Source organism: Sprattus sprattus (genome assembly GCF_963457725.1).
Source record: "Sprattus sprattus genome assembly, chromosome: 7".
In the NCBI taxonomy this organism is placed as follows: Eukaryota; Metazoa; Chordata; class Actinopteri; order Clupeiformes; family Clupeidae; genus Sprattus; species Sprattus sprattus.
The window spans coordinates 37,260,511-37,287,068 of record NC_137926.1 but is presented as its reverse complement, the minus strand read 5'-3'; the positions used below and the strand labels follow the sequence as shown (position 1 = coordinate 37,287,068).

General features: G+C 44.3%; 1 protein-coding gene across 1 annotated transcript; it reads right to left on the bottom strand.

The window, feature by feature from the left end:
* Nucleotides 1-2,730: 2,730 nt before the first annotated feature.
* On the bottom strand, nucleotides 2,731-24,902 carry LOC308367845 (myosin heavy chain, fast skeletal muscle-like; the record flags this gene model as incomplete). Its single annotated transcript, XM_080841830.1, has 39 exons — nucleotides 24,692-24,902; nucleotides 24,457-24,600; nucleotides 24,213-24,369; nucleotides 24,078-24,105; nucleotides 23,865-23,973; nucleotides 23,676-23,768; nucleotides 23,524-23,586; nucleotides 23,333-23,432; nucleotides 23,144-23,247; nucleotides 22,887-23,025; nucleotides 22,453-22,571; nucleotides 21,782-21,931; nucleotides 21,513-21,683; nucleotides 21,120-21,420; nucleotides 20,947-21,017; nucleotides 20,758-20,845; nucleotides 20,549-20,666; nucleotides 20,330-20,453; nucleotides 20,076-20,212; nucleotides 19,549-19,804; nucleotides 19,215-19,457; nucleotides 18,941-19,117; nucleotides 18,715-18,860; nucleotides 18,511-18,601; nucleotides 18,031-18,420; nucleotides 17,615-17,860; nucleotides 17,325-17,521; nucleotides 11,279-11,462; nucleotides 10,978-11,143; nucleotides 10,714-10,838; nucleotides 10,483-10,599; nucleotides 4,254-4,445; nucleotides 3,962-4,165; nucleotides 3,743-3,868; nucleotides 3,486-3,656; nucleotides 3,297-3,401; nucleotides 3,117-3,212; nucleotides 2,872-3,003; nucleotides 2,731-2,751 (listed from the first exon to the last, which is right to left on the bottom strand). The coding sequence occupies exons 1-39, from the start codon at nucleotides 24,893-24,895 to the stop codon at nucleotides 2,731-2,733; spliced, it is 5,805 nt and encodes a 1,934-aa protein (XP_080697956.1). The 5' UTR covers nucleotides 24,896-24,902.
* Between the last annotated feature and the right edge of the window lie 1,656 nt (nucleotides 24,903-26,558).

The following is a 26,558-nucleotide window of genomic DNA, read 5'->3' as shown; positions in this document are numbered from 1 at the left end:
GCGCCCATGCGGTGACTACCGGCGGCTTAATTAGGCAACGACACCTGACCGATACCCAGACCCGAACATTCAAGACTTTTCAGCGCATCTGGCGGTTATGGTGATTTTTTCAAAGGTAGACCTCGTCCGGGGCTATCATCAAGTGCCTATGCACTCACTGGACATCCAAAAAACTGCTGTGATTACGCCGTTTGGCCTTTTTGAATTTTTAAGGATGCCGTTTGGCCTTAAAAACTCAATCCCACTCAAGCCCAATCTTTCCAACGCCTCATGGACTCTGTTTTACGTGACCTGCCTTTTCTTTTTGTGTATCTGGACGACATTCTAGTAGCGAGCACGTCCAAATCTCAGCACAAACCAGCACTAACGTAGCACTAACGATTGGGACTATTTTTATGAGATTTGGGCGTGAACGGGGGGCTGAGTGACGTCACATGCCAGAAAATTCAATTTTGAATTACTCAAAATCCTTACCAGCACAAACGATAATTTGTACGGCACAAACCTGCACAAACCTAGCACAAACATCCCAAGGACGCTGAAAAAAGACAACCCAGTCAGTTTTTTATGATTTCTCTATGCCAGAAAAGATGTGCTTAGTATTAAACCGTCCCAGAGCCATGTAGAGAGCATTTCCTAACCTGGGATGTGCTGGCTTGTCAGGCCCCAGTCAGGGATTGAACCAGGGCCACTGGAATGCAATGTGTATCACATTGAGCAAAGTAAGGAGTGATAGATCTAAAGACCTAGCCTGGATACCAGCCTGAACTCCGCCCACAAAATTTTTGGTCTGGGAGATTCAGTCTGGAATCGAGTTAGTTGGGAGAGATTTAACGTTTCAAAAAGGTTGAAACGCAATCTAAACCAATCAAATTGTAAGGGCGGGCTTTATACGTTGATGGACAGATATAGATAGAAGATACCGGAATATACATCGAACAAAGATGGCGCCGTCTCGGGAGCTTAGTGGGACATATTTTATATGATTTAAGCTATCTACACGACTTTTTTATGTCTACATTGACTCGGTTAGTTGTGTATACGCAAAACGAGTGTTGCCGAGGATTTTAGGTCCTAACTAAAGCACTCTAGACCATTATTGATCGGTTATGCTAACGCGTTGGCCAAAAAAATCATCGAAACTAATGGTAGCTTCTAGCCTTGAGTGCTAATTAAGTAACGTGAGCAGGCATATCTCAGCAGATATTGACAGCGCATTCATTTTGAAAGAGGAACAGAGAAACGTGATCAAGGCATTTGTCGATTGAAAAGATGTTTTTGCCGTCCTTCCTACGGGAGCAGGTAAAAGTTTAATCTGTCAGATGGTAATACTACGTTGCGCTGATTGGTTCTAGGTATCCAATTCAGCGAAGAGGAATTTTCTTTCCTGGTTCGTTGAAACACGCCCCATAATCACAGCCCAATTGTCCGGTCTCAGACTCATATTCTGACTAGAATTATGAGTATGACATCGTCAGGCTACTAAAGACCTGCTTTTAGTCACTGAATTTTTGATGGTGAAAAGGTGCCTGTCTTATCTTTGAAGACAGAACTGCATAATAGTTCAATACAATTAGTTGGATATTAAAACTGTTGATGACATTATCAAATCTAAGTTAGCCATGTGGTTTGGAGAGAACCCAATGAGATGGCAGAGCCAAACAAAAACATAGCCAGGAGATGGTACAATATCAGAACTGCGCATTTTAAATTACATTTGTTGAAATCCCTCATATGTGATCCCTGTGCTAGACATGCAGTTTAGGATGAAGCCCTTCTAGTTCAGTATGCATAATATGATCTTAAGGTTGGTGTGAAAGAAATATTCTATATAGGAATTATCAGGAGATGGGTTACTATTATAAGTCTCATAATTGTAAGCATGTCTTATTTCTTTGTCTGTGTTCTTCTTGAAAAAGAAGTCTGTGCCTGGCATGAGAAAGAGGCCCACTGTGGATGTTAACTTAGAGATGTCATGAATGTTTATAGTAGCCTAATTTATTGCCTTAGTGCCTGGTACAGAGAAAACGAAAAATTCCCTACTGGAGAGAAATTGAAGGAACAAAGGACCTGGGAGGGGTTTCATTTTAAACTTGAATATGTGAATATGTGAATATTAATTTCAATAAAGAGCAGACATTTTGTAGGAGAGGTCAGTGCCTTGCTTGAAGACATTCATGCAAGTCCTCCTCTGGGGCCCAGAGTAAATGTCTGTATTTAATAATATTCTTGGGTGTGTGCGTCTCAATTCTGAGGTAAAGAAAACAGTCCTAGGTTAAAGGTTATTTCCTTGACAGTTAGACTTGAGCAGACCTTCTCTGATTTGGAGACTGTTTACCAGTAAAGAGATGCATGCATTGTCTAGTACAGTGTCATAATTCTGATGAAGTTCAACAGCTAAAGTAGTCTCATAGAAGTGATGAAAATGTATTTTCTACTATATATTGGAAGACACAGTCATGGATTTGTCAGTCATGATCCAGGTTTAATCTTGAACAATGACGGCCAGGTGAGATAGAGGCAGCTTTCTATAGAAAAAACTACAGTCTTTTATAAAGTCATAGAAAAATGAGCCCCCTGACTGAAGTATATGAATGAACTTATGAAAAAAGACAAACATTCAGATTCCTATTCAGATATGTAATTATTTATTAGGCATTATGCATTGTTGGAATAATCACATTAACCAGGATTTTTAATCCAGATAACAGTGACATGGATTTAGAAGTTTTACTCTGCAGCCTCCTTGCCCTTTAAAAAAGAAAAAAGGAAATGAATTAACAAGATCACAAATAAAAATCAATGTCACTTCCATTTTCAAAGTTTATTGGTGAAATAATTGTAATGTTTGTTAAGAAAACATTATCCTACCTTTCCGGCATCGCGGCTCTTGGTCTTGAGCTTGTTGACCTGGGACTCTGCAATGTCAGCACGCTCCTCAGCCTCCTCCAGCTCATTCTGAACCTTCCTGCACTTGGACAAGTGAGTATTGGCCTGTTCTTCCTGTTGTATATGAAATTGAGTGCAATTAATACAGAAAAACAAAACAAGAGTCAATGTGAAGTAGCAAATGTAGCATATATTTTCCTGTATAGCAAAGGCAGAAAAATACTCACAGCTTCCTCAGCCTGCCTCTTGTAGGCCTTTACCTTCAGCTGCAGCTTGTCAACCAGATCCTGCAGTCTGGTGACATTCTTCTTGTCCTCCTCAGTCTAAAGAGAAAATCGTTTGGCAAGAAATGTCCTCCCCTCTTAGATTTTGCATGCAGCTCTAGATAAAGAGGAGCGCTTTCTTACCTGGTAGGTGAGCTCCTTCACCCTCCTCTCGTATTTGCGGACTCCCTTGACAGCATCAACACCACGTCTCTGTTCAGCCTCAACCTCACCTTCCAGTTCACGAACCTTAACACGAAAAATATTTCCATTTCAGACATGACCCCTGTTTTGTTATGACATATTTATTCAGAGTCATATTTTGTTTCCTACCCTGGACTCCAGTTTCTGGAGCTGTTTCTTGCCACCCTTCATGGCCAGATTTTCAGCCTCATCCAGGCGGTGCTGCAGATCCTTGACAGTGACTTCCAGGTTCTTCTTCATCCTCTCCAGATGAGAACTGGTGTCCTGCTCCTTCTTCAGCTCCTCTGCCATCATGGCAGCCTACATGATGGAATAGTGTATTTTTAAATGATAGAAGTAAAAGTACTTTTAAATATAATGCTCTGTTTCAGAAAAAACAAACTTACATCAGTGATGGCTTTCTTGGCCTTGTCCTCAGCATTTCTTGCCTCCTGGACGATGTCATCAACTTCACCTTGGACCTGAAGGAAGTCAACCTCAAGCTTCTTCTTGGTGTTCAGCAGACTTGTGTTCTAGTGTGGAGAAATAAACAACCTCAGTTTTATTTTTAATGCTGGAACTGTTTGTTTAATGCATCGGTTTAAACAACCTTTTTTATTCTCTACCTGGGAATGCAGGAGGCCAACACGCTCACTGGCATCTACCAGCTCCTGCTCAGCCACTTTGCGGCCTCTCTCTGTCTGCTCCAGGGCAGCTCTCAGCTCCTCGATCTCAGCCACCATCAGGCCGTTCCTGCGCTCCACCATGGCAGCCTGCTCCTTCATTTCTTCCTGTCCTCTGACAGCATCATCAAGGTGCAGTTGAGCATCCTGGTTGACAGAGAAATGTGTGGTGTTCGCTATACTTCATTTGTGTGAGCACTGTAATATCAAAACACTGAATATTTATGCTACTCACCTTGAGCTGACCCTGGACTGTCCTCAGTTGTTTCTGGGACTCAGCAGCCTGGCGGTTGGCGTGGCTCAGCTGAATCTCCATCTCATTAAGGTCTCCCTCCATCTTCTTCTTGATTCTCATGGCATCATTCCTGCTCCTGACCTCAGAGTCCAGGGTGCTCTGCATGGAGTCAGTCACCCTCTGGCTATTCCTCTTAGAGGCAGGCCACACTAAGCGGATTTTCATACTTTTGCGGAAAATAACTTGACAAACTGGCCTCCCGGCCAGATAAATCTGCCATTTGGAGCGTTGCTTTCCATCAAGGTTAGAATCCCCTCTCCAGAGTGGGAAGGTTGCAATCTTCCCTGCTATCAGGGCCTGTCTGGCCGCAAATCGGGTTTGAATCCGCGAATCTGATGACGTAATTATCCCACGTGAACGCTCGAAGCCCCCGCCCCGCCTTCCGACCTCAGCTTGAACTCTTATTAACCCCGCTGTCACTCCACAATCACAACGATGGCGGACTCCAGAGCTGTGTTCCTGCTGCTGCAGCAGCTAATCAACCTACTAGGCTTAGTGCATCACAGTTTTCGCTTCTTCAATTACTGTAGAGATGTACGACAGATCGTGGCCAACAACATTCAGCGTTTGGAAATGTTAGACCAACCGCGGAGAGTAACCAGAAGGGCAACCAGAAGAAGGTTTTGGGTGAGACCCGGGAGAACTAGCACCTGGTGGGACAACTTTGTTGATGGCGTTGTCGTGGACGATGAATGGAGGGAGAACTTCCGCATGTCCAGAGCATCCGTCGTCGCACTAAGCGAAGAACTTCGCCCGCATATTGAAAGGAAAACAACCCAGATGAGGACAGCGATTGAAACGCTTAAAAGGGTTGCGGTAACACTGTATTACCTAAGCGATATGGGAAGACTACGGAAGACTGCTAACGCATTCGGCATCTCTCGTCAGTCGGTGTCCGTCATTGTCAAGGAGACGTGCAAGGCGATTACTATCCACCTAGGTCCAAAATATATTAAGCTACCTTTTACGGAGCCCGAGGCTGAGGATCTTGTTCTGAACTTTCACCGTGCTCATGGAATGCCACAGTGCTTCGGAGCAGTCGATGGTACCCACATCGACATCAAGCAGCCATCCTCCAACTCCACAGACTACCTCAACAGGAAAGGTAGATATTCATTTAATGTACAGGCCACCTGTGACTACAAATACAGATTCATGGAAGTCGTGATAAAGTGGCCTGGCAGTGTGCACGACGCAAGGGTTTTTGCCAATTCAAAGATTAACTTGGATTTAAAGACTGGCAGGATCCCTACCCTAAAAAAGCAAATTGTGGACGATGAGGAAGCAATTCCAATTTTTCTTCTTGGGGACCCAGCCTACCCTCTGTTGCCTTACCTCATGAAGGAGTACTCAAACGGTGGTTCCACACCACAAGAACAGTACTTTGGGCTGTCTTTGTGTAGAGCACGCATGGTCATAGAGTGTGCTTTTGGACGCCTCAAGGCCAGATTTGCTGCACTGAAAAGGCCTATGGACCTCCACCTGAATGAACTCCCCCATGTAATTTACGCCTGCTTTGTGTTGCACAATTTCTGTGAGGTCAGTAAGGAGTCTGTGCCTGAACAATCTGTGCTGCAAACAATACAAAGTGACCTGCAGCCTCCTTCACAGAGCAATAACTTTCTCACTGACAGTAATGAGTTGGAGGGTAAGAGAGTGAGGAGAGTAGTCACAAAGTACCTGGACCCTTGAGTGTCTTGTTTTCAATGCTTGTGCCATTTTTAACATGTGTGAAATGTATCAATTGAAAATAAACAAATGACTGCAACAGCTTCTAGTTTTATCTTCTTTCTATATTGACTGTACAAATGCAATATCAGAATGACTGTCCTTAGGGCAGAGGAGATGTATGAAAACCAAGCATTAAACTTAACACACATTGAATGCCCTCTGCCACATACACCTGCTTAGTTTTGCACTATTGCTGTAGGGTCAATACATTTACATTAAGTCATTTAGTAATTTATCAGACAACCTTTGTCCACAGCGACGTACAAAGGAGAGAACATTCAAGCTACAAGCAATAGAGACCTAGTGTAACAATAAATACTATATTTTACTTAAGAAAACAATATGCAGAACTGTGAGTAAGTGCAAGTAAAATAATGGAAGAAGGCAGAATTAGGGAGACTGTGGGACCAATACAAGGTGACAGTCTTGCAGCCCCCTTCACAATGCAATAACCATCCATGAATCAGCCTGATAGTTCTAGCTCCAAGACAAAACATAATCGTGTCTGATGGATCTCAACCAAGCCATCAGTCTTCACTCCTAGGCTTTTGTCTCTGGCCTGGTGCTATTCATACTATATGTGTGCCTATTTGAGGTGTTAAGTTATAGTCTGGTATATGCACGCCACCTCAATTTAACCTGAATAGGGAGACTGTGGGTAGATGAACAACCTGCATTGGGACCAATACATGGTGATTGTCTTGCAGCCTCCTTCACAATGCAATAACCATCCAACAATCAGCCTGATAGCCCTGGCTCAAGACAAAACATCACCGTGTCTGATGGATCTCAACCAAGCCATCAGTCTTCGCTCCTAGGCTTTTGTCTCTGGCCTGGTGCTATTCATACTATATGTGTGCCTATTTGAGGTGTTAAGTTATAGTCTGGTATATGCAAGCCACCTCAATTAAACCTGAATAGGGAGACTGTGGGTAGATGAACAACCTGCATTGGGACCAATACATGGTGATTGTCTTGCAGCCTCCTTCACAATGCAATAACCATCCAACAATCAGCCTGATAGCCCTGGCTCAAGACAAAACATCACCGTGTCTGATGGATCTCAACCAAGCCATCAGTCTTCGCTCCTAAATAATAATAATTCAATTTTCTATAGTGCTTTTCTAAATACTCAAAGACGCTTTGTCTCTGGCCTAGTGCTATTCATACTATGTGTGCCTATTTGAGGTGTTAAGTTATGGTCTGATATATGCAATCCACCTCAATTTAACCTGCATAGGGAGACTGTGTGAACAATTTGCATTGGGACATGGCAAGACAATCTCACTGACTGCCACATGATGGAGGGTAGGAGAACTCATTTCAAATAAACAAACGGCTGCAACAGCTTCCATTACTTTTTTTTTAATTAAAAGTGCACATGCAATAAAATACCAACTGTCTTTGGGATAGAGAAGTGGTGATAAAAAAAAAACAAGCATAAAAACATCACACAAAAGTATTAACTATATACAATAATTACAGACAAATGCAATTGTACAGCACAGTCAGTGCAACAAGGCAAAGCGCATTACTCTGCATCCTCCTGCATCAGTGCCCGTCTGAAAGAGTAGGATTGTGTGGGGTCATGTCTTGGTGGATATTGGGGTGTCATGTGCTGTGCGTGTGCGGTTTGGGGCCTAGGTGTGTGCCTCACAACCGGTGTGCTCGTGTGCAGTGTGGAGGGCATGTTAACAGGTGGGTGCCCATAGAACTGTCCGTGTCCATACCCACTGCTGTGGGGGTAGGGGTGTGGGTTATTGGCGGGCTGAAGGAATAATTCCCTCATCAGAGAGAAGCCATCCTTTATAGCGCTCGTTATCTCCGAAACACTTTCTCTGAATTGTGCTGAGTTGTCCACGTTCTGTCTGTTGGTGTCTTCCATCAACTCCAACATCCGTTTCTTAACCCATTTAGGCCTAAAGCGCCTGGAAAAAATGCCTGTAAAACCTATAGGCGATTTCAGAAAAGCCCCCAAAACCTGAAGTTTTTCTAGAAATTCAGCAATTGTGTCAACGCCTACTACATTACTGATTTCTCAGCCCCTGTAACAGATAGGAACACAATTCAAAAAGTATTTGAGAGCTTACACCTGTGGCTTTCATGAGAAGTTGAATTTGTATTTACAAATATTTACAATATTTACCTACACCTTCTCAAAAGTAAACAAAATATGTAAAAGTGCAGGATCAGCACAAAACAGTAGGAAAAAATGTAATAAGCTATATGACAAAGTATATAACAAAGTGAAATAAAGTATATAACTATATAATTATAAATATATAATTCTTATAGGGAAAGTTTTAACTTTTGAGTTGTTTACTTGTTTTATTATGAGCAGAAGGGAATACGATTAACATCTATTTTGCTGTCCGTGTAGTTTTTACATACCAGGGATATTTAATGCTCATTTGGACACTATGGATGGAGAATGGACCTGACAGTGTCAACCTCTGAGTTGTTTACTTGTTGTATTATGAGCAGAAGGGAATAAGATTTTGATCAACAATTATAACTATTTTGTTGTCCATGTAGTTTTTACATACCAGTGATATTTTTATGCTCATTTGGATACTATCACTGAGATACAGATGAACTAGTTTAGTGTCAAATATTCCATTAAAAGGGAAAAAACAGGAATAATTCAAATAAAAAACAAAACAAATTTCAAGTACATCTTATTTATCAACTGATAAATACTGTATGCTGGGCTGAAATGGAAGGCAACCAAAGCATTCACTATAATAAAGTCAAACGAGGATTCAGTAGCATTAACTGATTATAAACAACATTCTATAGGGACTGATTATTGTTTTGAAATACTAGAATATATAGTAATGCAAAGAATAGAGAGTTGTCGATATAATTAGCTCGTTCACACTCGCTCACTGGAGAAAGTTTTACCAACATAGCAAGCTAGCTTAGTGTTAATATAGCCCTCTATGATACCATATTCCCTTTCATTTACCTCGAGTAAACCTACATTTAAGCAAGTAACAATCGTTAACAACTACAGATAACCATATTCTGTAACTACCAGTACTCACAACTCACTCCTTGCCTAATTTACTTTGAGCTATAATCCTGGCTGTCGCGGAGGAGACGTTACTTAGCAAAGCGAGAAAGCCAACGATTTTTTTTTTAAACTACTAATGGCAAAACATTTGAGGCACTATCACATGTCTATTCTGATGCATTTCATTGGCCCAGAGGCCGACACTTTGGGCAAAAACCCCCCTTATACAGAGAAAACGACACAAACGCTTTCCCGGCCTTAAAGGTAGAATGACGCAACAGCGCTCCCGGCTTTAATGGTAGAACAGCGGTAATGCTTTCCCGGCTTAAATGGGTTAATGTTCAGATCGTCTTGATCAGCAGGTAGCTTTCTCTTCAGCCTATCCCCTCTGTGGCTGTTCAGCTTCGCCTTGGATTAAACAGAACAAATCACATTATAACACAAGCGTTTAAGTCCAAAGCTACGGTACAAATTGAGCACTAAATCACCATATAAAGTAACAATCGGATTCAAAACTGTATGCGTTATCAAACGGTAAGCGACAAAGAATATAGGTAGCAAAATATCTCGAGCTTACCTGCAGCAAATCCCTGCGCTTCTTCATAACCACCGCATCTGGGATGGCTCCGTCAGAGTCCGGTGCGTCAGGTGCCTCAATTGAAGACTCCTCGAGTTCGTCGATGCCCTCCAGGTCACCCGTCTCGATTCCGGCCTCGATAGAGCTCGTAGCAGGCGAGCCACCCCACAGATTCCCGCATAGCTCAAAGTACAGGTGCACCACTCGCCCATTCCCACTTCGACGTCCAGCATCCACGTTCCTGTAGTTCCGTTTTATATTTTTGAGCTTCGATATGACCTGTACTTTGGCTATCGGGTTCGCGGGGTGAGGAAAATCCTTCTGGGAAGAAGACTCCTTGGGGTATAGCTCGACAAACAGGCGAGTTATGTCCTCGTATTTGGTCCTGCACGTCTCCCAGTCGACACCCTCCTGTAGCCTACGAGTCTTGTAGTCCAGACTCACTTGCAAAAGGAGCTCAACCTCGTCGTCGGTCCATATGAAGAAATCGGTCTTTGCCTTTGTCTTCGACATCTTGTATTTCGTTATTAGCTTCGTTTTCGTTTTCGTTGTCGTTGTCGTCGTCGTCTTCTCCTTCTAACGGCTCCTGACTGCGCGCTTGAGTTTGTACGCGAACTCACGGACGGGAAGAGGAAGCTGGGGCAGCTGGGGAGTCTTCTTCTCCGTTTCCGGTAGCACCCTTCACAGCGCCACCAACAGGCCTTGCATATGTACTACAGCATATTCACCAGTTTCAATGGGTGTGTGTGGCCGTAGAACAGCGCAGCACAGCTTTGTCTGGCAGCGATTGACTAAACCCGAATACGTTCCGGAAAGAATGAAAATCGGCTTAGTGTGGCCTTCGCCTTAATCTGCTCCATCTCCTCATCCTTCTCTGCAAGCTTCCGGTCAACCTCACCCTTGACCTGGTTCAGCTCAAGCTGGACACGGAGAATCTTGGACTCCTCATGCTCAAGAGTTCCCTATTTTTAAATTGAGAGTAAAACCTAGACTTTTAAGATAGGATCAATTGCTTAATTTACTAAGATGTTCTATTGAATCTCTCCACTCCATCCTGTTGGATTTTGAACTTGTACCTCAGCCTCTTCCAGGGCAGTCTGGATCTCAGCCTTCTCAGTCTCAACAGTCTTCTTGGTCTTCTCCAGCTCATGAATGCTCTTTCCAGTCTCACCAAGCTGCTCAGTCAGGTCAGAGATCTCCTCTGCAACAAGACATTTAAAACCCTTAACACAAAGTCGGCATCTGCCAATCTTCTACTGATTAGTATTCCATGATAAAACGTTTTTAGCTTCTTTTAACAAGCTTTGATTTTGAAGTATTTTAAGGCCATCTTGACTTACGTTGGAGATTCTTGTTCTCCCTCTTAAGAGTCTCCAGACGGTCAAGAGCCTCCTCATAGGAGTTCTTCATCTTGAACATCTCAGTGCTGAGAGAGCGAGCCTCTTTCTGCGCACCCTCCAGCTCTGCCTGACCCTCCTCATATTTCTGCTTCCATTCTGCCAAGACCTTTGAAAAACAGTTTGGGTCTTGGGTTAATTTCACGTATGAGACACTGCTACCAAAAATCCATACGTCCATATTATGTAATATGAGTCCTAGTTGGTCCTACAACATCAAACAAATTCCAGATAGAGGTGTAACCTTGTCAAAGTTTCTCTGCTTCTTGTCAAGGTTGGCAGCCAGACCATTGGCTCTCTCCACATCCACCATGAGGTCCTCAACCTCACCCTGGAGTCTCTGCTTGGTTTTATCCAGAGAAGCACACTTGGAGTTGGTAGCCTCAATTTGTTCCTCAGCCTCCTGTAGACGCTGGGCAAGCTTTTTCCTGACAATGCAATCGATTTAAGTTAGAGGACGTCGTCAGGTTTTTAGTAGACAACATAACAACCCATATCTGTCACGCTCGGTGACAGATTCTATGACTTTGGCGCCATCTAGTGGAGATTGTTTTCTTTGTGTACCTGTTGCCCACCTGATTCTCATTTTCTGTTCTCACCTGTTCTGTGTTGGTGCTTGTTAAGCGGGGTATAAGTAGTGGGCTTTTTTCACTTGTTCTTTTCTGCGTTGTTAGGAGTCTCCAGTCAAGTGAGTAATTGGTTCTCTGTTCTCTGTTCTCGGTTTGCGGTTCTCTGCCGTACTTTTTGCCTCGTGTACCAATTGTATTTTTGCCTGTGGATTTTCTCTGCCGTACTTTTTGCCTCGTGTACCTTTTGTATTTTTGCCTGTGGATTTTCTCTGCCGTTCTGATTTTCTGTATCCTTTGGATTTATTGACTGCCGTTTTGACCACCTGTATCTCTTGGGATTTTTTGACTGCTGTTTTTGACCACCTGTTTCTCTTGGGATTTATGGACTGCCGTTTTTGAACTTTGTACCTTTTTGGGATTTTTGAACTGCCGTTTCTGCGCTGCTTCTTTTTGCATTCTGGAGTTTTCTTCTGTGCTTTTGGAACTGTTTGAACTTTCTCGTTTGTCTCCTGTGCGTTGGATTTTTGTTGTTTAATAAATCAAGTACTTTGACTGTTCACCGCAATTGGATCCGTGTATTAGCTCACTCCGTAGCTCGCTGGTTCACGACGCCAGCGACCCGGGTTCGATTCCCGTCTGACAGAACAACGCAGACATTATGGATCCAGCGGTTTCCGAACAGATGGAGAACATGAAGGAGTTGTTCCTTCGCGCTCAAGCACGCGTGGAGCAACATGAGCAGGCGTTGGTGCAACAAGGTGAGCGTTTAAGTCGCCAGCAAAGGGATCTTGAGCTCCAGCGGGAGGATTTAGCTCGCCATGAGCAGAGGTTGCAACAACTGGTTCAGGCTGGGGCAACATGGCAACAGCAACCAGCACCTGGGTACACCGCTCCTCCTTCCCATGCAAGCCCAGAGCCTCGGCTGTCCACTCCCCAGTACTACAATGGCGATCCAGGTGGGTGCAGAGGATTTTTTACACAATGCAGATTGAACTTTGATCTCCGCCCCTTAACCTTTCCCACAGACAAGTCTCGCATTGCATTTGTGATTACCACTCTCTCTGGCAGGGCTCTGGAATGGGCCACAGCTGTCTGGGACAAACAGGGTCCCGAATGCCGTACTTTCGCAGCATTCCAGGAGGAGATGCTACTGGTCTTTGACCAGAAGGCTGTTGGCCAGGATGCAGCAAGGCTCCTTATGACCATTCGCCAGGACAAGCGGAGTGTTGCAGATTACGCCATCGCATTCCGCACTCTCGCCAAGGAGAGTGATTGGAATGAGCATGCCCTGGTTACTGCTTTCCATTACGGGCTTTCGGACTCCCTGAAAGACGGGCTAGCCTCTGTGGGCTGCCCCACCGATCTCGAGCCACTGATCGCCCACGCCATCCGGTTGGACACTCGGATGAGGGAGCGCCGCAGGTGTCAGGGCTTCGTCCAGAAGACACCAGAGGGAGGCCCTTGGCGTTCTCCGGTCCAGGACGATCCTGAACCCATGCAGATAGGAGCATCACGACTGTCAACCATGGAGAGAGAGCGGCGACTGCGTGAGGGGCGCTGCTTGTACTGCGGTGAGCTAGGTCACCGCCGCTCTTCCTGCCCCGAGCTTCAGGGAAAAGGCCATGTCCGTCCGACCAGGGGAGGGTTGTGACGGGCGCTACCTTATCCTCCCAGCTCCCCGATCAGGCAGTATACCTCCCAGTTTCCATCTCCTGGGGGGAGACAGACTATTCTTGCCTGGCTCTGTTGGACTCTGGAGCGGCTGGCAATTTTATTGACGAAGGCCTAGCACGGAGGCTCAAGATTCCCCTGGTCGTCCTTGATAAGGCTCTGGCCATCACAGGCCTTGACGGACGAGCTCTGGGGAGTGGCAGTGTGACCCGGGTGACTTCTCAGGTGAGATTACAGTTAGGTAATCATCGTGAGGAGATTGACTTGAACCTAATCTGTTCCCCTGAGGTTTCTGTTATTTTAGGTTACCCCTGGCTGAACCGCCATAACCCCCATGTCGACTGGGTGACTGGCCACATCCTAGGGTGGGGTCCTACCTGTCATGCCACCTGCCTTTTCGTGGACCCTCTTTTTCTGCCTCCCCACCCTCCCGACCCCTCTGAACTATCTCAGGTTCCCGCAGAGTATCTGGACCTACAGGAGGTTTTCAGCAAGAGCCGAGCTGCTACCCTTCCCCCCCACCGGTCCTACGATTGCTCGATCGAGCTGCATCCGGGCACCAGCCCGCCCCGTGGGCGAATTTTTTCTCTTTCCCGCCCAGAACGGAAGGCCATGGACGACTACATCCGGGATGCGCTGGCCTCTGGCTTCATTCGCCCCTCCACATCCCCTGCTGGAGCAGGCTTCTTCTTCGTGGGGAAGAAGGACGGGTCCCTGAGGCCCTGCATTGACTATAGGGCCTTGAACAAGATCACCGTCCGAAACCGCTACCCTCTTCCTCTGATGTCTTCGGCATTCGACCTACTGGCAGGGGCGACCATCTTCACTAAGCTGGATTTGCGTAATGCCTACCACCTGATTCGCATCCGGAAGGGGGACGAATGGAAGACGGCCTTCAATACACCATCAGGCCACTACGAATACCAGGTCTTACCATTCGGTCTCACTAATGCTCCAGCTGTCTTCCAGGCCCTTATTAATGACTGTCTCCGCGACATGATTAACCGTTTTGTTTTTGTCTATCTGGATGATATTTTAATCTTTTCTAGCTCTTTGCAGGAACACCGCCTGCACGTTCGACAGGTGCTCCAGAGGCTTCTCCAGAACCACCTTTTTGTAAAACCCCAAAAATGTGAGTTCCATAAGTCTGAGGTGGCCTTTCTGGGTTACATCCTCCGAGAGGCCCAGATAGAAATGGACCCAGGGAAAACTAAAGCTGTGAGGGAATGGGAACCTCCTAGCTCTATCAAGGGGGTCCAGCAGTTCTTGGGGTTCGCTAACTTTTACAGGAAGTTTATCCGGGGTTTCAGCACAGTGGCGGAGCCTATATCCGCTCTCACCAAGAAGAGCAGGGGTCCCTTTGTTTGGAGTTCTAGGGCGGACAAGGCGTTCCGCGAACTCAAGACCCGCTTCTCATCCGCGCCCATCCTCGTCCTTCCCGACCCAGCCCTGCCCTTCATTGTTGAGGTGGATGCCTCGGAGGTGGGGGTGGGGGCTATCCTTTCCCAGCGGGCCCCGGACAGCAAGATCCACCCCTGTGCCTTCTTCTCCCATCGACTGAGTCCTGCGGAGTCCCGATACGATGTCGGCGATCGGGAGTTGTTGGCCGTTAAGATGGCGCTTGAGGAATGGAGGCACTGGCTGGAGGGTGCTCAACATCCGTTCTTGGTGTGGACCGACCACCGGAACCTGGAATATCTCCAGGTGGCAAAGCGTCTCAATCCACGCCAGGCTCGGTGGTCCCTTTTTTTTTGTCGCTTTGACTTCACCCTCTCCTACCGCCCTGGGTCAAAAAACCTCAAGCCCGATGCCTTGTCCCGGCAATTCTCCCCGGCAGGCCAGGATCGGGAGGAGAGGTCAGTCATCCCTGCTTCCAGGATTTTGGCGTCCATCCGCTGGGGAATCGAGGCCAAGGTGCGAAGGGCGCAGCAGGACGAGCCCAACACGGGACCAGAAAGACCCGGACTCCTCTTCGTTCCCCGAGCCGTGCGCTCCCAGGTGCTCCAGTGGGGCCATGCCTCGCACATCACGGCCCACCCTGGGGCCCAACGAACGCTGGAGTTCCTTAGGAGACGCTTCTGGTGGCCTGGCATGGCGAAAGATGTGGCGTCCTTCGTTGGGTCCTGTCCCGTCTGCACACGGAGCAAGAACCCCCACCAGCGACCTCAGGGGTTGCTGCATCCGCTCCCTATCCCACACCGCCCATGGTCTCACATTTCTATGGACTTTGTGACCGGTCTTCCGGTGTCAGACGGTAACTCTGTAATTTTAGTTATCGTCGACCGGTTCTCAAAGGCCTGTCGTTTTCTTGCGCTTCCTAAACTGCCATCTGCCCTTGAAACTGCTAAACTGATTTTTAATAATGTGTTCAGAGTTTTTGGCCTTCCTCAGGATATAGTCTCCGACCGGGGTCCCCAGTTCGCCTCCAGGGTGTGGCGGTCTTTCTGTAAGGTCATCGGGGCAACGGCCAGTCTCTCCTCTGGTTTCCATCCCCAGTCCAACGGGCAGACGGAGAGGCTGAACCAGGAGCTCGAGTCCACTCTGAGGACACTGGTGGCAGACAATGCTTCCTCCTGGAGCACATGGCTGCCTTGGGCGGAATACGCGCACAACACCCTCCAGTCATCTGCCACTAACCTCTCTCCCTTTCAGTGCCAGTTTGGCTTCCAACCTCCTCTATTTTCTGATCAGGAGGAGGACGTTGGGGTGCCGTCGGTCCAACGTTATATGCAGAGGTGTAGGCGGACCTGGAGGAGGACCCGGCAGGTCCTCCTGCGCACGGCGGAGACCAACCGTTCCCAGGCTAATCGGCGCCGGAGACCTGCTCCATCGTTCCGTCCTGGGCAGAGGGTGTGGCTGTCCGCACGGGACATCCCCTTGCGAGTGGAGTCTCGCAAGCTGGCCCCCAGGTTCATCGGTCCATTCAGGGTCGTCCGAAAGATCAACCCGGTGACCTACCAGCTCCAACTCCCCCGCTCCCTGAGGATTCACCCCTCATTCCATGTCTCCCTGTTACGACCCCTCCTGTCCTCACCCCTGGCTCCGGCTTCCAGGTCCCCCCCTACTCCTCGCATCGTGGGCGGGCAACCCGCCTTCACTGTTCGCCGGTTGCTGGACTCCCGCCGGGTGGGACGCGGGATTCAGTACCTGGTGGACTGGGAGGGCTACAATGCGGAGGAACGCTCATGGGTTCCAGCACGGAACATTTTTGACAAATCCCTCATCAGAGACTTCCATCAGAAGCATCCGGATCCCCAAGGGGGCGTCAGGAGACGCCCCTAAGGAGGGGGGTACTGTCACGCTCGGTGACAGATTCTATGACTTTGGCGCCATCTAGTGGAGATTGTTTTCTTTGTGTACCTGTTGCCCACCTGATTCTCATTTTCTGTTCTCACCTGTTCTGTGTTGGTGCTTGTTAAGCGGGGTATAAGTAGTGGGCTTTTTTCACTTGTTCTTTTCTGCGTTGTTTGGAGTCTCCAGTCAAGTGAGTAATTGGTTCTCTGTTCTCTGTTCTCGGTTTGCGGTTCTCTGCCGTACTTTTTGCCTCGTGTACCAATTTGTATTTTTGCCTGTGGATTTTCTCTGCCGTACTTTTTGCCTCGTGTACCTTTTGTATTTTTGCCTGTGGATTTTCTCTGCCGTTCTGATTTTCTGTATCCTTTGGATTTATTGACTGCCGTTTTGACCACCTGTATCTCTTGGGATTTTTTGACTGCTGTTTTTGACCACCTGTTTCTCTTGGGATTTATGGACTGCCGTTTTTGAACGTTGTACCTTTTTGGGATTTTTGAACTGCCGTTTCTGCGCTGCTTCTTTTTGCATTCTGGAGTTTTCTTCTGTGCTTTTGGAACTGTTTGAACTTTCTCGTTTGTCTCCTGTGCGTTGGATTTTTGTTGTTTAATAAATCAAGTACTTTGACTGTTCACTGCAATTGGATCCGTGTATTAGCTCACTCCGTAGCTCGCTGGTTCACGACGCCAGCGACCCGGGTTCGATTCCCGTCTGACAATATCCACATTTTATGTGTTTCTTTGCCTGTTTGGTACATACTTGGACTCCTCAAGCTCTTCAGTGCGCTGGACTGCATCAGTTTCATACTTGGTCCTCCACTGAGCAACCTCGCTGTTGGCCTTGGACATGCCACGCTGTAGCTCAGCCTTTGCCTCCTGCTCCTCCTCAAACTGCTCCCTCAGAAGGTCGCAGTCGTGGCGTGCAGACTGAACACCGTGGGCCAGGGCATTCTTGGCCTGTTTGTGAAAAATGAATGGTGTTCATTTAGGGCTTCACAGAATGTGGGATATGTACTCCAATTTCTTCATGTCATTCATGGGTATCAGTACCTTGACTTCCTCCTCATTTAGCCTCTTTAGCTCCTCAATTTGCTGAGTGAAAGCCTGTTTGCTTCTACTCAGCTGAGACACAAGAGCATCTTTCTCCTCAACCTGGCGGCCGAGTTCACCAGTTTCAGTCTGAAGTCTTGCTCTCTGAGAACTGAGGTCGTTGACCTGGCGCGCAGCCTCATCACTCTTGGCCTTGATTTCACTGAATTGGTCCTCAAGGGTACGGCACATCTTCTCAAGATTTCCCTGTTTTTGAAAGTAAAATGAATAAGCAACCCAAAAGTCATAAATGTTTTTTACTTGACAACATTTAATACAAAACGTACAAGAATATGTACGTTTTCTATCATTGTTTGCAGTATGATTTTATTTATAGTTAGAGTAAGCTAGAGTATTTAGGTTTACATGTCACAAACCTTAGCTTTAGCGACTGCCTCCATATTGCTCGAAAGATCATCAATCTCCATCTTGTATTCACTCTTCTCCTTCTCAAGCTTCTGCTTGACACGCTGGAGGTTGTCGATCTGCTCTCCCAGCTCGGCCACGCTATCAGCCTGCTTCTTACGGATAGCTGCAGCAGTGGCTTCATGCTGCAGAGTGGACTCTTCAAGGTCACGACGCAGCTTCTGGAACTCAGCCTCACGCTTCTTGTTCATCTCAATTTGAGCAGCAGTGGCACCACCAGCCTCCTCAAGCCTCTCACTGATCTCCTCAAGTTCCCTGGAGAGATCAGCTCTCTGCTTCTCAACCTTAGCACGAGCTGCACGCTCAGCCTCAATCTCTTCTTCCAATTCTTCAATGCGGGCCTATTGGTTGTTAAAAAGAAATAAGTGATACTAAGAAAGAACAGGCAGATGATAGTAAACACTATTCGGTACTGAAGATGCGAAACAAACCTGAAGCTCCTTGATTTTTTTCTGGAGCTGAGCACCCAATGATTGTTCATCCTCAATCTTGCTAAGGAGCTGGCTTGTTTCAAAGTCCTTCCTGTATAGTTGTGAATTAAAATAGTTGTTAACGGCTGCTAATACTAAAAAAGGGCTTAAAAAAGGAGTACATGTTTGCATGAATCATTAGTTACTAATTTAATTCTACATTACTTCTTCATCTTCTCATCAGACTGCTGCTTGTCATTCTCCAGATCCATGACACTCTCCTGGGACAGTTTCAGGTCACCCTCAAGCTTTCTCTTGGCTCTCTCAAGGTCCATGCGGAGCTTCTTTTCTTGCTCCAGGGAACCCTCAAGCTGCAGATACAATGCATAAAGTAATTAAGAAGCACAATGATATATGTGCATTTCTTTACACACACAGGCCCTTAACTCACATCATCCACTTGCTGTTCAAGCTTAGTCTTGGCCTTGGTCAGAGTGTTGACTTTGTCTTCCTCTGCCTGGAGATCATCAAGAGTCTGCTGATGGGCCTCTTGGAGGGCTTTCTTCTCTTTTGTAAGCTTACCAATGGCCTCATCCTGAGAGGCCATCTCCTCTGTCAAGTTCTTGACCTACACATAGAAAGTTTTATATCAATAAGTATAACAGTAAAGCTCACAAAGACTTCTTGAAAATAAAACATTATTTTTTTTTTTTAAGAATATAAACCTTGTTCTCAGTGGCATGTTTCTCCTTCTCCACTTTGGCCAAGGTCAGCTCCAGATCATCAATGTCCTTCTTGAGCTCAGAGCACTCATCCTCCAGTTTCCTCTTCTTGGCAGTCAGCTCAGCATTGATTTCCTCTTCATCCTCCAGTCTCTCGGTTGTCTCCTTGAGTTTGGCCTCAAGCTGGATCTTGCTCTTGATCAGACCCTCACACCTCTCCTCAGCATCGTTGATAGTCTCTTCGCTCTACAGTAAATACAAGATGAAAGGATGAAATTGATTGAAAACATAATTCTTAGACAGGTTAGTGATTTGAATATTGCAATGATACACTTACAGATGACATTTGCAGATGCAGGTCATTCCTCTCTTGCACAATAGCCACCATCTTCTCCTCAAGCTCCTTCTTCCTGGCATCAACCTTTGCAAACGTCTCTTTGAGTTTCGCATGTTCCTCCTTCAGGGCAACCAGCTCCTTCTCAGTTTCAGCACTCTGAAGCAGAGGCTTGATCTTGTAGTACACCTTCATCCATGGCCAGTGCTTCACATTAATGAATGAGCGGATATTCATCTGGATAGTGAAGATTGCATCTCTGCAAAAGAAGATGGTTTGATTAAACCGTGTTGAAGCTTACTGAATAGATCAGAGGGATTCTGTCAAACACTGACAGTGATTAGTCCAGTCTTTCTATATCCATCTGTGTTGATGGATATTATCTCTGTTTTGTATGTTTGTACTTTAATTCATAAGAGGTTGGCAATTTATTCAACACAACCTATTGTGTTACAATTAATAAACCTGCAATGCTATGTTTCATGGCAGATCATTTTGTGCGTGATTCCACCAAATACATCACACATTACCTCCTTTCCATCATCGCGACAAACTCCCTCCTCATCAGGTATGCACGGCAAAGAGCCTGAGTCATTGTGACCAGGGAAACCAGTTTCTCATCTCGCATCTCCTCAAGGGTACCAAGCAGACCAGCTTTGAAGAACACCTAAAAGAGAAGAACAAAAAATTATGAGTTGTCATGAGTTGAAAGCAGAAAAGGACACACTGTATATAATTCAATATTTATCCATAATAACAGATATAAGATAGAAACATTCTCCACCTTAGTGTGTCCAAACTTGTACTCATCGTGATCAACATCGATGGATCCTAAGAGCTTCTCAGCAGCCTTTTTGTTATCAATGAACTGACCCTCAGGAATAACACTGGCATTCAGTACTTTGTATCTGTTGTCAATAATAAGAAAAACATTATTTAACCAATATAATACATATCTGAAGTGTGTATTATAAGTTATTGTTGTATATTGTTGTATGTTTACCTCTGCTTGAAGTCAGCATACATGATTCTGCTTGGGAAACCCTTTCTACAGATTCTGATACCTTCTAGTACACCATTACACCTGAGCTGGTGGATGACCAGGAAGTTTTGCATATAACCTGTGAAAATACAGGGATGTAAAATGTTCAAGCAAATACAAGGTGTTGAATAATGGACATGTCTTAATTCATTCAAGAAAGGGCCCTTTACCTGGTTTCTTTATTTCATTTGGAATCAGACAACGCACAAAGTGAGGATGGGTGGCCCTCAGGTTGGTCATCAGTTTACCCAAGTTCTCCTGTTGAGGCAAGAATGTATACAATTTTAATCATAAAGTTAATTGTGCTGGGACAATTATTGATTGATTGATCATTTTCTTCTTGATATTGAAACACATACCCTGAACTGTGAGGACACAGTCTGCATGGAGCCACCCTTCTTCTTACCACCCTTCTTAGCACCACCAGTCTCTGTTGACATACAAATAATGAATCGGATAATTGAGTTATATGCATAAAATCTAATATAATATCTGTTTGTGTATTAGCCTTTTGACTTGAACAGGTTATTACCCTCAACAGGAGGTGGGTACAGGACAGGCAAAAGTTTGACTGCTGACTTCTGGTACAGCTGCACAACAGTGTCGTTCAGTGGATCCTTGTTCTTGTCCAACCATCCAGTAACATTGTAGTCCACGACTCCGGCATAGTGTGCCATGGAAAAGTGAGCTTCAAGTTTGCCTTTGCCAGGCTTGGGCTTCGCAAAGGCTGCGGTCTTACCAAGATGCTGGGCATACAGCTTGTCCTTGAAAGTGGTGTCAGAGGCCTTGGGGACAATGCACTCCTCTTCAAGGATGGCAAAGATACCCATGGGCTGTTGAAAAATAGGATTGCTTAGTTATAAAAGTGAACATCATGAAACTATACAAATCTAACACTGTGCTATTTGGATTGTTTGAAACTGACCCTTTCAATCAGCTCAATGCAGGCAGCCAAGTCCATGCCAAAGTCAATGAACGCCCAAACAATGCCCTCTTTCTTGTACTCCTCTTGTTCCAGGACAAACATGGTGTGGTTGAAGAACTGTTGCAGTTTTTCATTGGTGAAGTTGATACACAGCTGCTCCATGCTGTTGTACTGTGTTGGATACATATTCAAACATTATTTGAGAGTGGCACTCTTAAGTCACTAGAAACAAATAATGTTAGTGGAGAATCTTATAATTTTGTCCTCACATCGAAAATCTCAAATCCAGCAATGTCCAGCACACCAATGTAGAAGTTACTTGACTTCTTAGTGTCCAGCATCTCATTGATACGAATGACCATCCACAAGAACATCCTCTCATAGATAGACTTGGACAAGGCTGACACTGAGTTGTTGACCTAAAACAATATGTAAGAGTTACTACTTACTTACTATGATGAGAAAAGGCAGGGTTTCCACTGTCATGAAAGTCATGGAGTTTTAAAATCCCATTTTCCAGGGCTAGGAAAGTCAGTTAAGTCACTGAAAGTTCTGGACAAGTCAAATCATTATTTTGTTGAATGTAGGTCTAATGAAATTAATTTAGTTTTTGTACTCTTCCATGGATAATGGTTGTGTTGTGCCTGATGTAGTCTCTACTTGAATTAACATAGCCTGTGTAATAGAAAAGTAATGGAAAAGGATAGTATTTACTTTTCTTTCAAAGTTAAGGCCCAATCTGTGCTGTAAAGTATATCAGTTTGTTTATTTTTTATCTTGTGAAGATTCAAGGAGATTTGATTAAAGGTCCTTGAAAAGTTTTGAAATGTTGGCAATTTTAAAGGGTGTGAACCCTGAAAAAGGAAATACCAGAAGTAAAATTCTTGTCAAAAAATGTCAAAATCCTTGTGGTCTTTAGTCAACCTTGTATGTGAAATACCTGTGGCACAGTCTGACCCTTAGTGACATACTCTGTTCCGACTTTCACCCTTGGGTAGCAGAGAGCCTTCAACATATCAGCAGAATTGATGCCCAGAAGGTAAGCGCATTTGTCAGCATCTTAAAACAACAAAGACTGGAGTGAGTGTTTAAGTGAGTTATTTATATCAATATTTTACCCCTGAAAGTCATTCATAACCTAATTCGAGAGGCCACAAAATAAATCTAATGAATGACATTTTAGATATATTTTCAGGCTTCTGTTGTGGGAAATAAATATAATATATTAATAACTATAATCAGAGGAAAAATACAACTTGAAGTTAATATAATATACATACTGATCTATCTTTTAATTACATTACTTCAATGAATAAGACTACCTAGTAGTTATCACTAGAACTGACCCAAGTTCAGTAGAGTTTTTAAACCTACCCTCAGTGCCATCAGGCTCAGCCTGCTCCTCACGCTGCTTCTGCTTGAATTTCATATTGCCATGATGGAGCACAGCACCAGTCAGTTTCCAAATGGTGACTTTCTCCTCTCCAGTGAAACCCAGGATGTCAATGGCATCCTGCAATTACAAGCATAAATGAAGTTAAAGCGCATCATTATTTTTAATCGTTAGTGTTTTTAAGAATATCATTCTCATTGTATTCATTGTCCAGAAGAAAGACTCATGGATATCTCACATCTGTGGCATCCAACTCTTCTTTGTCATTAATGCTGGCCACAGTGATATGACCCTGACTGCACATGGGGAAGTCATAGGGGTTGCTTGTGAGCAGGGCCATTTCTGTAGAGGGGGGGAACAATAATTTGTTGTTGCAAATTAATAATTACAAAGTTTTTTGATTGTTGATTGAAAATAATAACCCCACCAATAATCTCAGGCTTGTGGTTGGTCATCATCTGGAAGAAGACGTGGTAGCCTCTCTCATCAGGAAGCTGGAATGACACTCTAGACTTTTCCAGCAGGTATATTTAGGTGGGGAAGAATATATTTTAACTTAAAAAAATGAAGGCAGCAATAATGTAAAACTTTTATATAAACAGGATAATTATACTTACAAGTCTCAATATCAGCTTTAGCCAGTTTTCCAGTTGTGGCAAAGTGAATTCTGATGAATTTTCCCTGTTTCAGACAAAATTATATCCTTTGTAATTTTATCTAAATAATAACCACAGAACTGAGGCCAGAGTTTAAATAAGAAGTTAACTTACAAAACGGGAAGAGTTGTCATTCCTCACAGTCTTGGCATTACCATAAGCCTCCAACAGTGGGTTAGCAGCAATAATCTGGTCTTCAAGAGAGCCCTGCAAGTGGAAGAAACATTCAAGGAATATCTTGTTATGAAGTTAATGTTTGTGTTGCTTTATGATAATTAGCACATAAATGGTAAGGGGCCTTACCTGCATCTTTCCAGGCTCTGGCACCTTTTTTCCACCACTGACTGCAATTGTTGCAAAGTATTGGATGACACGTTTGGTGTTCACAGTCTTGCCAGCACCAGATTCTCCGCTACATTAAACATAAGATATTGACATTTTTCAGGTAAGAATTGTGTGTGCCACAAGGTAACATATTAGATAATGCAAAGTTTTAAGTCATGCATTGACACTTACGTAATCAGAACAGACTGGTTCTCTTTGTCTGTGGGACAAATGCAATTTTAGATAAATCGATTTTTTTTAATAAGTTCATGAACAAATATGTAATTCAACCTTATTATTTAGTGGCTTTTAAATTTAAATGCTTACCTTGGAGCATGAACTGATAAGCATTGTCAGAGACAGAGAAAATGTGGGGTGGGGCCTCCATACGCTTCTTGCCTCTGTAGGCCTCCACCACTGCTTGGTCATACACAGGGAGCCACTTGTAGGGGTTCACAGTGGCACAGAAAAGTCCAGAGTAGGTCTAGAATGGGGAAATAAAGGGGATTGGTTTCACAGCTCTTTTTTTAACATAGTTTTTTTTTTATCTGTGATAAATCATAAAGCTTACGTAGATCATCCATGCTGCGTAACACTCTTTGAGGTTAAACAGGACAGAGGCTTCATTGAGGTGGGTCATCATGGCCATGTCCTCAATCTTGTCATACTTGGGAGGATTCAGGGGGAAGATCTCGTCCTCCTTAACGGTAACTTCCTAAAACAAATGGACAATATAAAGAGATAAAGGCAACAAACTTTCTGTTTAATGGAAATACTTTTCTTAACTAAGAGCCTTGCTAACATACCTTTTTTTCTATAAGCGTTACAACAGTGACCTTGCCATCAGCTCTACTCTTGATTGTAGCCTTCAGGTACAACTCCTCCTTGTCAACTACAAAACAAGCTGACTTTGCATCAAAGGGCATGGTTTGGGCCTCAAGCCTCTCCTTCTCAGGCTTACGGAGGTAAATGGCAGCCGCGCCATAAGTGGCCATGTCGCTGTCCCCCATGGTTGAGGTTTACTGTTGGAAGAAGAGGCATGAACTTGTAATTTTGTAATATGAAATATTACAACCAGGGACTGTAAGAAACATAATTCATCCTTGCAACATAGCATATCTTAAATATGTAAACAAACCAACGACTGGATGTTTGTTTAAGTATTTTGTAGTGACTGTGTATGAGGCAATCAAGAGCAACAGTACATATTTACAATTTATATAATGTGGGAAACAGGTAATAATGTTAAACCATGGTTATCTTGCTATTCAAAATGCACCGTACGGGCGTGGTGTAGGGTTGTTATTATTTAGCGGATTTAAAATGTTGTCTTTGTCTTTTGTCAAGATGTATGGAGTGCAGTCTTTTTCAAAAAATCCAAAAAAGAAAGAAAGACATCAGCAGATCTGAAAGTAGGTGTCAAAAATGTTTAAGCTGAGTGCATTGTCTGTTCTCTTATAGTATTTTTTATATTTGAAGTGATGTCTTCATAGAACCTCACTGAAGCCTGGTCAGAGGAGATATCACTTTTGAATAAAAGTAGCTACAAAGCCAGAATAGGTGATAACTGTCCAGCCAAAGACTGTGTGTACAGCCCAGAGATTTGGATTTAAGGACCAAATGTGGAAAATATGCATACCTATGCAAACCCATTTGATTAAAAAAGACGGTTTTGACTAAACAGGAAAGAGTATTCAGATCTATAGGCATATGTTTTCTTTGGTAGCCTATTGGCTTGCTTGTTATTATTTCAAAAGGTAAGTTAAGTTACTGAATAGATAGTTGGTTACAAAGCAGATAAACCTACCTGTTCTTTCCAGTACCAGATGAAATGTCCAGAAACGTCAAATAGTCTAAAATGATGGGAGTAAGAGGTCAGACAGTATATTATACATAAATGCAAATAGTAAAAACCGTGAAGCTGATCCAGCTCTCCTATGTTTCAGAGAATATCAGAGTTCATCATGCATCCACCCATGCTGTACAGCTCCTCCCTGATTAATCAAGCAGGTGACAACTTACTGTGCACTGGAACCCCCTAGTCTCTGTGAACTTCTCGGTTCCTCCAGGTCCTTATATTGTGAATATCTGCAAACTAAGCAGGATCCAAATAAGGAATACTGGAATGGTTTGATATATTTAAACACCACGTCAAGCATGCTATCACACACACACACACACACACACACACACATTTACTCATACATGTGTAACGGTGGTCAAGTAACGGGGAGACGGAGGCGAAACTGTTGTTCTTTCTTTAATTTATTTTCCTTTGGAAAATAACAAACAGATATTGCCTTCAGGCTATGGTATAAATCTGCATCATCTGATCAGAATCCTAAACTTCTCTGATCGTTACTTCAATAACAGAACATATAACCTTAGTGCACAGAGTTACAGCACTTCACTTAACCTATTTACAATATGGGGCCACATACCTTTGGAAAATAACAAACAGATATTGCCTTCAGGCTATGGTATAAATCTGCATCATCTGCACAAGCAAAACAAAAGAATGCATAGCGCAACACATAAACATCTCCGTCAATAGTCCATTATACACTATCCGCCAGCTAGCCAGCTAGACATCAGACAGAATGTCTGGACACGTGGAGTGACGTCGAACTCGCTTACATTCGCTGTTGCAATATCGATAATAATAACAATAGT